The sequence below is a fragment of the Nicotiana sylvestris genome, chromosome 1, assembly GCF_000393655.2.
Source record: "Nicotiana sylvestris chromosome 1, ASM39365v2, whole genome shotgun sequence".
Classification (NCBI taxonomy): Eukaryota; Viridiplantae; Streptophyta; class Magnoliopsida; order Solanales; family Solanaceae; genus Nicotiana; species Nicotiana sylvestris.
Genome location: NC_091057.1, coordinates 146,577,272 through 146,589,464, shown reverse-complemented (window position 1 = coordinate 146,589,464; position 12,193 = coordinate 146,577,272). Strand labels below are relative to the sequence as shown.

The following is a 12,193-nucleotide window of genomic DNA, read 5'->3' as shown; positions in this document are numbered from 1 at the left end:
CTCACTCTTTCTTTCTCTCTTTGTTGGTGTGTAGAAATGAGAGTTGAAGCTCTCCTTTTATAGCCAAAGCTTCACCCTCTAAAGCCTACAATATTTGACAATTTACACACACTTTTCACAATTCAACAAAGTTGGCTACCAAACCAAAGAAATTCAACAAAGTTGGCTACCAAACCAAACTAATTCAACAAGGTTGGCTACCAACCAAACCAAGTCAACAAGGTTGACTACCAAACCAAAGAAAAACTTTTATTAGGCACATGCCTAATACTTCTTCAATGAGATGGACCTCGTCACTCTTATCCTCTCCTCTCTTGGATAAAATTGCGGAAATTATTTGTGTGATCAGGCCATCAAGCTGATCGTGCAGAGAGGTTTCTTTTCTGTGCGTGCAGTGCAGGTGAGAAATATGGTTAAATTTAACTTGAGTTTTGAAGTGTATCGTTAGGTTTAGGGTTGTAGACTAAACATGTCTACTTTTGTATACATGAAGGACTATTTCTGTTAAGGGGTATCCATTAAGGACCAAGATAGTCCAACCCTCATACATTAAGGACCATTTTGATCATTTTCTCGAGTAATAACATTAGCATTATCCTACGTATGTTGTCTTGTCTGATATCTGAGCCCTTCGTTTGTTCCCTCCAATGACCAGCGCTTGCAGCAACAACCCCCTCCTCTCCTCTTCCTTCCTTCTCAAATCTCCAAAACTCCCGAATGTATCCATTTTCTTCCCCAAATTCTCCAACCCCATTTCCCCAATGAACTCCAACAACAAAGCACCCACAGGAAATTCCAAGAATCCCACACAAAGACGTAGTAAAAGTCCAGGAAAATACAAACCCAGATATGGAACTTCAAGGAAATCAACTCTGAAAAAAAGTTTGAGTCAAGAACAAGTTAATTTTACTAAACCAATTCCTGATGATCCTGTGGTTGGGATTATCGGAGGTGGCATGTCTGGCCTTACCTGTGCTCTGTACTTGGAGAAAAGGGGCATTCGTTCCACCGTTTTCGACACGGTTCGTTATGTCCTTTCCTCTTTTTACATTCTTTTGTCTGTTTAGTTTAGAATACGAACTGTTCTGATAAAATAACTACTTAATTGTATATTTCATCCATTTCACATTGAATTTTAACCTTTCCTTTTGGTCCATTTTTTTCTTGAAGGTAAAAGTCGAAGTTATTTTAGTTGTTTTTGATTGAAATTGAATCCAAAACTAGCATAAAGTTGCCTTCTTTAAGCAATTGGAAAAGAAATAGGAAATTCCAAAAAAAAAAAAAGATATGGAGAAGGAGAACTGTAGTGAGAAAGAGAGTACACTTTGGACAACTCAAAACAAATAGACATTTAATATAGATTGGTTTGAGGAGAATTCAATAAAAACATTATGAGTCTACTTTTACTCTTAATTGGATTGAAACTGAAAATTTGGTTGTCGTCTACCTAATGTTTTATGTAATTGCTTCTATATGGAATATTAAAACAAACTACAGCTGGCAAGTATTTTCGTTCAACAGTTTTTCATCAAAACAATTACTATCTCTGCCATTTGTTTCTTCTCTAAATATGTATGGCAAAATTTTACTTATCTCTGTTTAAACAGAAGATTTTAGCGGTTGCTATTGGGAAATTGTTTCTTATTGGTGAAGTCTAAATTTGGTGCCGTCCAGTTGGTTATCTTTGTTTGAAAGTTCTTGTTAGAGTTATATAATGATGCACAATAGAAGAATGCATCTGGTGTATCTTATTATGTTCGGTTGCTTTAGGGAATACATGGGTTGGGAGGAAGAATGGGAACAAGAATGATTGATCATCAGCCTTTGATATTTGACCATGCAGCTCAGTTCTTCACGGTGACCAACCCCAAGTTTGCCGAGCTAGTTGATGACTGGTTGAATAGGGGTTTGGTTCGTGAATGGCAGGGTCGAATTGGGGAGCTTGAAGTTGGTGGGCATTTTGTTCCATTTCCTTCTTCGCCTCCCAAATATATAGGGGTCAATGGAATGCGCCCACTTGCGGATTCATTACTATCTCAGGTGCACAACTTTTTGTGTTATATACTAATATCTTTCTTCACATAATGCATCCATTCAACTAAGCCAATCATTCCCTTCAGTTCTGTTTGTTGAGAATGCATGCTTTGTATGAATAATGGAAGGAGAATAATGTACTTATTCTTTTGGGTGCTATTTCCTCTCAATCTTATAAAAGTTTGATGTGTTTGGGCAGACTTCTTTGGTCAATGTTGTACGCCCTTGTTGGGTAAGTACACTTGAACCATTTAACGGGACGTGGCACTTGAGTGAGAAGGAAAAGCCTTGTGGGCAGTTTGATGCAATTGTCATTGCACATAATGGTAATTATTTTCAGTTTTCTAGTAGTTTTGCCTTTTTGATAGTCTTTTCCTTTGCAAGAATTAGCAAATTTTTAATATGCTAAATCAAACCCTCATTTAGTTTATCTCTTTCATTTCTTCTGTCTATGAGCACAATAGCGAGCTGGTGGTGAAAGACAAAATGCTCCTATTTCCTCCCATATATTTCATTTCAAAGAGCCTTCCCTCCTCATTGCTATGGTTAGGAGTTGTTGAAGTAAACCAGTTTGTTCTCTTCCACAATAAAAATTAAATTATTTCTTATCACTATATTATGTGTGTTTCGGGTTTTCAACTTATATGTAATAGGAAAAACCTTCATTTTCCATAAATCTGTCTCCCTGTTTTTTTGTTTTTTTTTTTGTTTTGTTTTGGTGATCAAGTAAATTAATCTTCCTGTTTCATAGAAAATAAATGATGTTAGGTTTTAATCATATTGCATCAGAGGAATACATATGTCATCATGATGTCGTAACCAATGAGGAGTGGAAGCATTCTTAGATTGTTTCCATTATCCAATAAAAAGTAGAAGTATAGATATCTTAAAAGGTCTGTGTGTAAGTGTAATTGGTGACAAGATCTTGCAACATTTTGTGCTTGCCATTTGAGGAGTAGATTGAACCAGTTTCAAAGAGACAAAATGAGAAAAATTTCATTTCATTTTTTCTTGTGTGCGTGTTGGTTTTGGGGGGGGGGGGAGAGCAAAGTTATTCAAATAAACTATAAGAGGAAATATCTTGCAAGTTAGAGTATAAGTATATGCATAAAGAAAACACATGTGAATAATGATTTATGCTTGTTTGGAGAAGAGAAGTTGGCCCTCATGGAATTTGTGAGATGTGTATTTACTATAAAATAGTTATTAGAATTTGGAGACTAAATTTTTTGTGTTAAAAAGTTGAACTGTGCCCCTCAGTATTTAATTGGAACAAAAGAAGAAAAAGCCTCGAAAGAACAAAGCTTTACTGAACTCCTAGATTCAACTTGATACTAATATTCACGTACAAAAACATATATAGCGCTCTCCCAAAAGATAAAGACAAATATTGACATGGAAAAAACGAGGATCATGGACCATTAAGCAGTTTCAAGACTAGACCGGTACCAAAATGATATATCAATTAAATGATGACTAATCTAGAACCTCCAAAATTAGACCCTAAGGCAAAATTAAGAACACCACTTATCCACTTCCGTTTCCTTTTACATTTTCCTTATTTTATATAAGCAAATACTTAGATGAGTTTTGATGTTTAATTCGCCTTGTGGGCAGACCAATTCTAAGTCCATTGAAAAGAAATAAAAAAGCCTTGGAGAAAATATATCTAGTACTAATTCCATGGAATTAGTCGAGGTGCGTGCAAGCTAGTCCGAATACCACGGTTGTCAAAAAAAAAAATCTAGTTGACTATATATGGAGGTGGAGAGGGCGTGACCTCTGCCAACGCATCCTGCTATTGGTCTGGTCCTGCATCTTTTGATGATTTCTTCGTCTTTATTTGTAAGTTCTGTTGTTTCTTGGAATTTTTTTATGCATTCAGTCCACTAGAGAAAGCACAGTTGCTTGTACCTTCTGCATAATTGTGATTTGTCTTTGGCTACAAATGTATTTTGTTTTACATGTCACCAGGAAAATGTGCAAATAGATTGCTCGCCTCATCAGGCTTACCTCTCATTGCTAGACAAATGAAGGTATTGGCAAATATTAGCTGGGCTTCTCAAATCAATGCATATGTAACTTGATGCTCTTCTTCTTTCCTATTTTATTATCTCAATTAATGATTTTGTTTTTGATGATCTTTCTCAGAGACTTGAACTCAGTCCTATATGGGCTCTTCTTGCTGCATTTGAGGATCCTCTGCCTACTGCACTAAATGCAGAGTCCCTTCCCTTTGAAGGGGCTTTTGTAAAAGGAGTTGAATCTGTCTCATGGATGGCAAACAACTCTAAGAAACTCTTAGGCAGAGATAGTGGTCCACAATGTTGGACATTTTTCAGCACTGCAGCATTTGGGAAGCAGAACAAAGTCCCCCAGGTCTCTTCTGTGACAATATTTTGAGCTCAAACTATATATATCTCTAACGGCTTTGTTGTCTTGACCTTTCACTTTAGCCATAAATAATGGTAAATAGGGTTAGTTTATATAGTTGGAAAAATTGGATTTAATGAGTTATTCATTGATTGAAAGGGACCAGGTAACACAGTGAAGGTTTAGCATATGCATGGAAAAACTGGCAAATGAGAGTGTTTTAATATCTCTGCCCACCATGCTTAGATCAAAGTTCAAACTGTCAATAAATAGTGCTAATTTAGAGGAATGGGTTAAGAATTAACCATGTTTGAGAATCATATAAAAAACCATTCCATTTGACACACTTTGAAATTGACCAGGATAGGCTAGGTTTGTCTAGCAGTTAACTGTTACTGAACTGCTATTAACAATCCCTGTTTCTGAAGAAACAAATTGTGTAACATGTCATTGTGGAACTCGATTAATCTAGCCATCTAGGTCAGCAAGATATCATATCCAGTGGCGTACGCAGGATTTTTCATAAGCGGTGTCACTATTTCTGGCAATAGGCCCGTAACAGTCAAAAAATATTTTGTGGAGCCAAGGGAGTTCGAACCCAAGACCTCTCATAGCAAACTTGAAGCTCTCTACCACCAGACTATTGAGCTATTTCAATGCAAGTGGTGTCACTTTTAATGATTTTATCTGGTATTTTTGTTTTACTTATTATTTTTATATATATATAAATAGTAAAATTTTCGACGAAGCGGTGTCCCGTGACGCCGCTTGGGTCCATGTAAATCTGCCCCTGATCATATCCTTGTCCTGGCAAAACATAAGCAATCATTCCCATGGTTATGGATGTTACCTGGATTTGGCCAAAGTCCAAAAGAATTCCAACATTAAATTTTATGTAGATATCAATAATGAGCCTCCCTGGCCCAACGGGGTAGGGGTAAGGTCTACATACACACTACCCTCCCCAGACCCACTTGTGGAATTTTACTGGGTCGTCGTCGTCGTTGTTGTATATCAATAAGGAATCTAGTTCATCTTTTTCTTTTTTGATCCATCCTGAAAGCACAAGTATAGGTCCTAATTGTGCAAGGTAACCTATAAAATCTGTTAGTTTTTCCTCATCATTTACTTAATCCATTTTACACTAAAAAGAAATCAAAAGTGTGCAATTGGATTTGATCTCAAAGAGTATTCTCTTCAGCACTAAACCTCCATATTCACTTCATAAGTACCAACTCTAGTTCAATTTTTGGTATGCTCTTCTTTCCTTAAGGAATTTCCTCCCTAGATCGACTGGTGTGATGGTTGGTCAATGGTTAATTCAGTTGGATTGGCCTGCCTTGTAGTCATGCTTATTATATTTGACCCTTGGCAGCTGTATTAGTTTGAAGCTTTGAAGTGTTTCCGATCTTTAAGTTATGGATTCTTGGTTCTGAGCCAATTTTTAAGAGATGGTTAAATTTTTTTGATTTATCGTAAATTGCTATATCAGCAGCCACATAAGAATTACCTGGACAGTGGTTGCTGAGGGAACTTTCAGGTGAAGAATGTATAGATTACTTATGGTGTGTGTGTGTGTGTGTGCACATACGCATGTCACATGTGTAGTGGCGCCATTGGACATACTCATGAATAATAAAATTTTGTATATCAGGAAAGTATTCCAGCTGCGACGGCAGAGAGAGTGAAGGAAGTTATGCTTGAGGGTGTTGAGAAGGCTCTAGGACTGTCAAAAAGTTCACTCCAAAGGCCATTTTATACCAGATTACAACTATGGTATGAAGATTTGTTGAATAATCTAGTCAGAATGTATGCATATTGTCTCAAATGCTTTGTGCATAATGGAAAACTGAAATGAGGCCTTTCACATTAGTATCTGTTACTATGGCATAAAAATACTGCACCACTAGCAATTCAAATTAATCCTTATTCAGGACACATTTAGCACTTCTCAGTTTCTTCTATCTGATCAATGGAATTGAATTTTCTGTATGACATGCAACGACACTTCAATTATATTACCTTCTCTGAAATGGATTTTTTTTTTTTATCTCTTCTCCTACATATTTTGTCTATAATTTTTGAGGGTGATACTTGATAGAGACTTCTCTTCATTGTTATTGATCATAAATTTCCAAATATAAATTCAATGAGGTTATTGATCTGTCAAATTCATATATTTTCCATTTCAATCTAAGCGTCTAAGCAACAGTTGGTGAACATTTAAGTGTAAGTTGGGAGTGGAGTGTGATTAGTAGGTGTCTCTCTTCTGAAGCTGCTAAAGTTTATAGCAATGAGTGTATTTCTTATCACGGATGCATTATAGTTCCTGAAGAATGTTGGATATTTTATAGTTGAAACTGTTCTCAAAAAGAAAATAAAAGTTCTGGGCAGTACTGAGGGCGTATATTCATAAATGTCGTGCAAACTAGCTGTTCCTGTGTTAGAATGAAAATTGGATTCGAACAATTGAATTTGGAGATTTGGCTATGTATTCTAAGATTTATGTGTTGCTTTGCTGTAGAAATTGAATGAGCCAATCCCGTCAATGCCACTATTCCCTTTTCCTTTTCAGGGTTTTTCCACTTAGCTTTTTACCAAATCTATTGCAGAAGAAATTCTTTCCTGATATCCATCTGTAGTCATATTTTTTTTGATAAGGTAAATTGTATTAATCAAAAGGGAGTAAACTCCCGTATACAAGAAGTATACCAAAAAGTTCCATCTGTAGTCATATTAGACTGGTTTATTTTACTTTTTTGCAGGGGTGCAGCTCTTCCAACCAACACTCCTGGAATTCCATGCATCTTTGATCCTCAAGGAAGAGCTGGTATATGTGGTGACTGGCTGCTTGGCTCAAGTTTAGAAGCTGCAGCTATAAGTGGCATAGCTCTTGCTGATCATGTAATCCCTCTGAACTTCTTTGTTCTTACCGTCTCTTTCTGCTTATTGGCTTACTCTTATTAAGATAAAATAGAGATCAGAGTAATGTTTTCTTCTTTCACGGGGTACTCGTCCCATTGATGACCGTGGAATTTACTGTGATGTTTAAAGCAGAAAGGTTAATCCCAAACTTGTTACTATATGTTTTCAAATGCTGACTGTCGTAGGGCCTTCCCTACAGATTGCAGATTACTTCGAACAAGGTGGACCGTGCTCAGATGAGTTTGCTGTTGGTTTGCACGATGAATATAAGCCACTTGGAGGACATGACATAGGGCAGTTCCCAGGACTGGAATCTGTTGATCAGACCACAAAGGCCCCAGCTTTGACACTCACTACATGAATTAATCCTGAACCAGCTTTTTTTTTTGTAAGTTCTTAAGCAATTGTTGTCGGTAACTCATGTTAGTTTTTTCTTTTCAATGTAGATATGTTCTTTCTGCACACATTTTAATGCTCATTCTTATTTCCTACGAAGGACGATTAGTTGGTCAAAGCGAGTGAAGAAAATAAGACTCACTATCACAACAAGCAATCTGCAATGCTGATTATAGACATACTTGAGCTTATACTACTTTTGCTTAGCAGCTCATGGAAAGGTACCAAATCTTCCGCATACCGGTAGTGCCTTCCGAATGATAACTATATGATTTCAACTTGGAAATAACCTTGTTCTGCTTTCAGGTTCCAACTTGATACCATATAATCGAAGCCGAACGGGATTTCCTGCACTTTAGTTTTTTTAGGTTGAAAAGAAAAATACTCAGAAGTCAAACCCTGATGTCATTTGAATCTCAGCTGGTGAGCAAGTTTCCTAAATGTTGATTCAGAAAGAAATTTTTGTAGCTTGAATATGTAGTAGTGCGGTGTAGATGCACGGCTACTATGAGTACATATGGATGATTTGGTAGGTATCCTAGAAAAGATTATTAGTAGGTAGGTAGTTTTTGCCAAGGAAGTTATTTTTGACAATTCTGTGTTCTGGTCATACAAGGACTGCCATTGCTATGAAGTTTGTGAATGAAAATAGTGTTATACTCGAGTCAGACGCTGAAAGAACCATTTCTTGTTAAAGGAATACTCTGAAATAATACGAGAAAACCAGAATTATATCAAGCAAAGAACACTTTTTGCATTGTTGGTTAGAACTTACAGCAATGAACATCAAACTAACAAGATCTGCTTTAATGAAAGAGATCGTTATTATGGTCTTTTAACAATGAAAAACCTTACTGTGATACAAATTCAATTATCTGTGCATCAACTCGAAATAAGTTTGTCTTTCAAAATAATCGTCAGTGTGATACAATAACTGTGCAAGGAGGCAAAGCAGACATTACCAGACAAATAGCATCCAACCATGCAAAGCTTTTCAGGATAGAGATACAAAGATGAAGCATAATTTGAATTTCATTGCATAACGATGACCTACTATGCATGAACACAACTCGCACACCATCACTGCCACATTAGTTGTCTTATCAATTTAAATCGATAATGGCTAGAAGGAATGAGTGTCGAACTACCTATTTTCTCACACAGCCGTTACCTCAGATGGCACGAGTACAGAGGACTGCCTTATGTAGTGCTTAGTGTCACACCTCCTTTTTACCTATACCCCCGAAAAGGAGGTATGTAAGGGAATTTTTTCAACTTAAAGTGACAATCGAAACGAGATTATTTTTTATTAAAAGATTCAGAGTCGCCACTTGGGAGATTTATAGTGTCCAAAGGCACCAGTTTAAATCCCGAATCGAGGAAAGGGTTGACTCTGTATTACAGTCCGCAAACCAGAAATTCGGGTAAGGAATTCTGTTAACCTGGGAGAAGGTGTTAGGTATTCCCGAGTTCCGTGGTTCTAGCATAGTCGCTCAACTGTTATTATTGGCATAATTATCTGATTTTAAAACATTTTGAACCTATGTGCATTTTAACTTTTTTTAAAAAACCCCGCTTTTATTTATTTTAAAGAAGATTTAACGTCGTCTAAAACAAGTCTTTGGACCGCGCCACATGAAATGCACCCGCAATCCGAAACACATTTTATTCAACTTTATTAAGATTTGGATTTGGGTCACATGAAATGCACACCCAAGCTTAGGAAGGTAATATTATTAAAATAACGCGCCTAAAGCAACTATGCGTTTTTAACTTTGTGAGGGCCATGGAGAATTTGCTAAATGGCACGCCTCGAATTCTAAGGATTTAAAATAAATAATTAAATGAGGGCCATGCATTTTGAGGTTTTATTTGGCATGACACACCTCAAATTGTTCTATCAAAGTATTTCTAACTTAGTTTTCGAGGGCCATAAATTATAACTCATCTAATATGGCTCGCCTCAGATTCATTTTAAGAAACTAGTTAATTAAGGAAAAGAAAGAACTAAAGGGACTCTATTTACACTTATGCCAAAGCCCAAATAAATGAAAGAACTGCATTTTTGTTGAAACGAAACAAGTCCAAAAGGTATAATCCATTTGCAAATACATTCAGGTTTGGGCTCAAATGAACACAATTTTTTATAGAAGCAAGGGGCGCCCATGGCATGGCACATGTGCCTAAAGTGAAACTTTTAACAATTGGGCCAGCACTAAGCCCAATGTTCAGAACCAAACAATGATACCAAACCACTTGGAATATAAACCCAACAAGAATATATGAAACATGCTACTGGGCATGACATTTTACTTCTGCATTTCTAACTAATTGAATCCCAAATAGACTGACCAAGCATTCTGAAATTCGGATACAAATTTTAATTTAAAACATGTTCATATGCCAACCAAAGTAAATTATTGCATGCCTTGACCTTAAAAAGTAATCTCGACCATTTTCCCTTTTCTTTTCACATGCATTTCTTACACTATCTACTACTCCCTCCGTTCCAATTTATGAGAACCTGTTTGACTGGGCACGAAGTTTAAGTAAAAAATGAAGACTTTTGGAATTTGTGGTCCTAAACAAGTTCAAATGGGGCCCATAGTATTTGTATGGTTATAAAAGCTTCTCATTAAGGGTAAAGTTGTAACTTTAAGCTAAATTGTTACCAAATTTAGAAAAGGTTCATTCTTGTTGGAACGGACCAAAAAAGAAATAGGTTCATATAAACTGGAACAGAGGGAGTACTTAATAAACTTAAACTTAAACAAGCATCTTTTCAGTACTATCAGAACCCCCCAGAAAACTAGCATACAAATTACTTGGAGCTCAAAATCACATTCAGATTCTCAATCACATGGACTTGTTCCTTTAACACATGAAGACAGAAAGAGAAAGCTGAAAGCAAATATGTAGTTACTGCATGGATATCTCAACATTAACTATCATTTTGAAGCAGCATCTTTAGTGGTTTCAACAGAATACTACAACCATTCGAGTCTACATATCAAAATACAATCCCTTATGCTGAGTTTGTTCAAAGGCCTAAACTTAATATCCAACAAAGGAGGACAACCATCATTTCACTTAACAAAAGCCTCATGCTCAGATTCTGAATACCACACTCTCCATGTGACCAACATGACCAAAACAAAGGTCAAATATATTTGACATCAACCTATATCAACCCACAACTCAAAACATAATTACCAAATGAACTTAATAGCTTTACAGATACCTCCATGATAACAGATTAAATGGACATATAGACATATAACAAGCCTTTAATGAACATGAAACTAAAACTCTAAAATAAAATGATATGAAACATGATATCATCTTCATTTCATTCCCACTTTAAACATGCCACTTGAGGTTGGATGAGTACCTGGTTACAACAAACAGAACAAATGAAATGAACTGGGAAAAGGTCACAGCAACAACAGAAAAACAGCCCAGATTCAGTCAATGAAACAGTGAAATCAGCTCAAGAACAATCGATGGAACATTAGAGGAATAACAAATGCAAAACCAACTTCAAACCAAAGCTCAAGCCATTTCTCAACCAGAAGTGTAGCTAGGATTTTTTTTTTTTAGTATTTTAGCTAACAGAGAGAAATCAGAAATCCAAACGAGCAGAATTTTGATAGTTCTTCCACAAGGAAATGCAGAAATTTCAGAACCTCTAAAAAGATTTAGTCGTTTCAGCTTTTCATGATTTTTTTCTTCCAAAATCCCCCTTGAAACTCAAGTAATGATGCCTTTATAGGCAAGCTACTAGGGCAGCCTAGAGGAATCAGTTTTTGCACTTAAATCCTTTTGGAATTCTCATTTTTGCTTAGACACCCATAGTGTAAAGTCCAGATTTTCACACAAGCCCCTACCACAGTTTCTAGGAAGCTTCCTTGGGCAATTAAATCAAGATTCCCTAAGCCAATTACCCAGAATACCGCTTAAACCCCTGCCTTTTACTTTCAAGCAACCAAACGGGCCATGGGTCAAATTGACCCAATGGTTTAAGCCCCAAATGAACAGGCCAGAATTGAACCTAAGGCCCGAAAAAAACCCATTTAGCTAAACCGATGAGAAACAGAAAAGAGAAACAATTAAATGACTTTAAACATCAAAATCTAACTAAGCAATTGATTTCTTTTAGAACTAAATACTAAGCCGGAGCTAAGTTACCAAATTATCAAAAATCTAACTTAAGCTAATTATCAGAAAATGTCATAAAAAAACGGAGAACAACAATTAAGAACTTAAAAAGAAAACTAAAAATCCAACAAAACAAAAATGAACCCCAAGTTAATCTAAAGGGAAAGACTAGGTTCGAAACTCTTAAACAATTTTAGACGGAGGATAGTCCACTCAAACAGACGTAGAAGAAAAGAAGAAGAACAAGAGATGAAATGAACGATAACGGACATAAAATGAAAGAAAACTCACTAAGTAAAACTCGAAA

The 12,193-nt window shown here is 36.2% G+C and overlaps 1 protein-coding gene across 2 annotated transcripts; it reads left to right on the top strand.

The window, feature by feature from the left end:
- The first annotated feature begins 423 nt into the window (after nt 1-423).
- Nucleotides 424-8,392, top strand: LOC104210129 (uncharacterized). Of its 2 annotated transcripts, none has more exons than XM_009758939.2 (10): nt 424-1,022; nt 1,771-2,040; nt 2,234-2,360; nt 4,009-4,070; nt 4,186-4,413; nt 6,062-6,183; nt 7,173-7,311; nt 7,532-7,720; nt 7,829-7,949; nt 8,035-8,392. In XM_009758939.2, exons 1-8 carry the CDS (start codon nt 648-650, stop codon nt 7,691-7,693), a joined length of 1,485 nt encoding a protein of 494 aa, XP_009757241.1. In that variant the 5' UTR covers nt 424-647; the 3' UTR covers nt 7,694-7,720; nt 7,829-7,949; nt 8,035-8,392. The 2 variants fall into 2 exon arrangements, with proteins under 2 accessions (XP_009757241.1, XP_070024996.1); XM_070168895.1 differs by having other exon boundaries at nt 432-1,022; nt 1,844-2,040.
- The last annotated feature ends 3,801 nt before the right edge of the window (nt 8,393-12,193 follow it).

Coding starts and splice junctions, on each gene's coding strand:
- LOC104210129 (XM_009758939.2), top strand. CDS start 648: ATGACCAGCGCTTGCAGCAACAACCCCCTCCTCTCCTCTTCCTTCCTT. Junction 2,361..4,008: donor AATTGTCATTGCACATAATG/GTAATTATTTTC, acceptor ACATGTCACCAG/GAAAATGTGCAAATAGATTG. Junction 4,071..4,185: donor TCATTGCTAGACAAATGAAG/GTATTGGCAAAT, acceptor GATCTTTCTCAG/AGACTTGAACTCAGTCCTAT.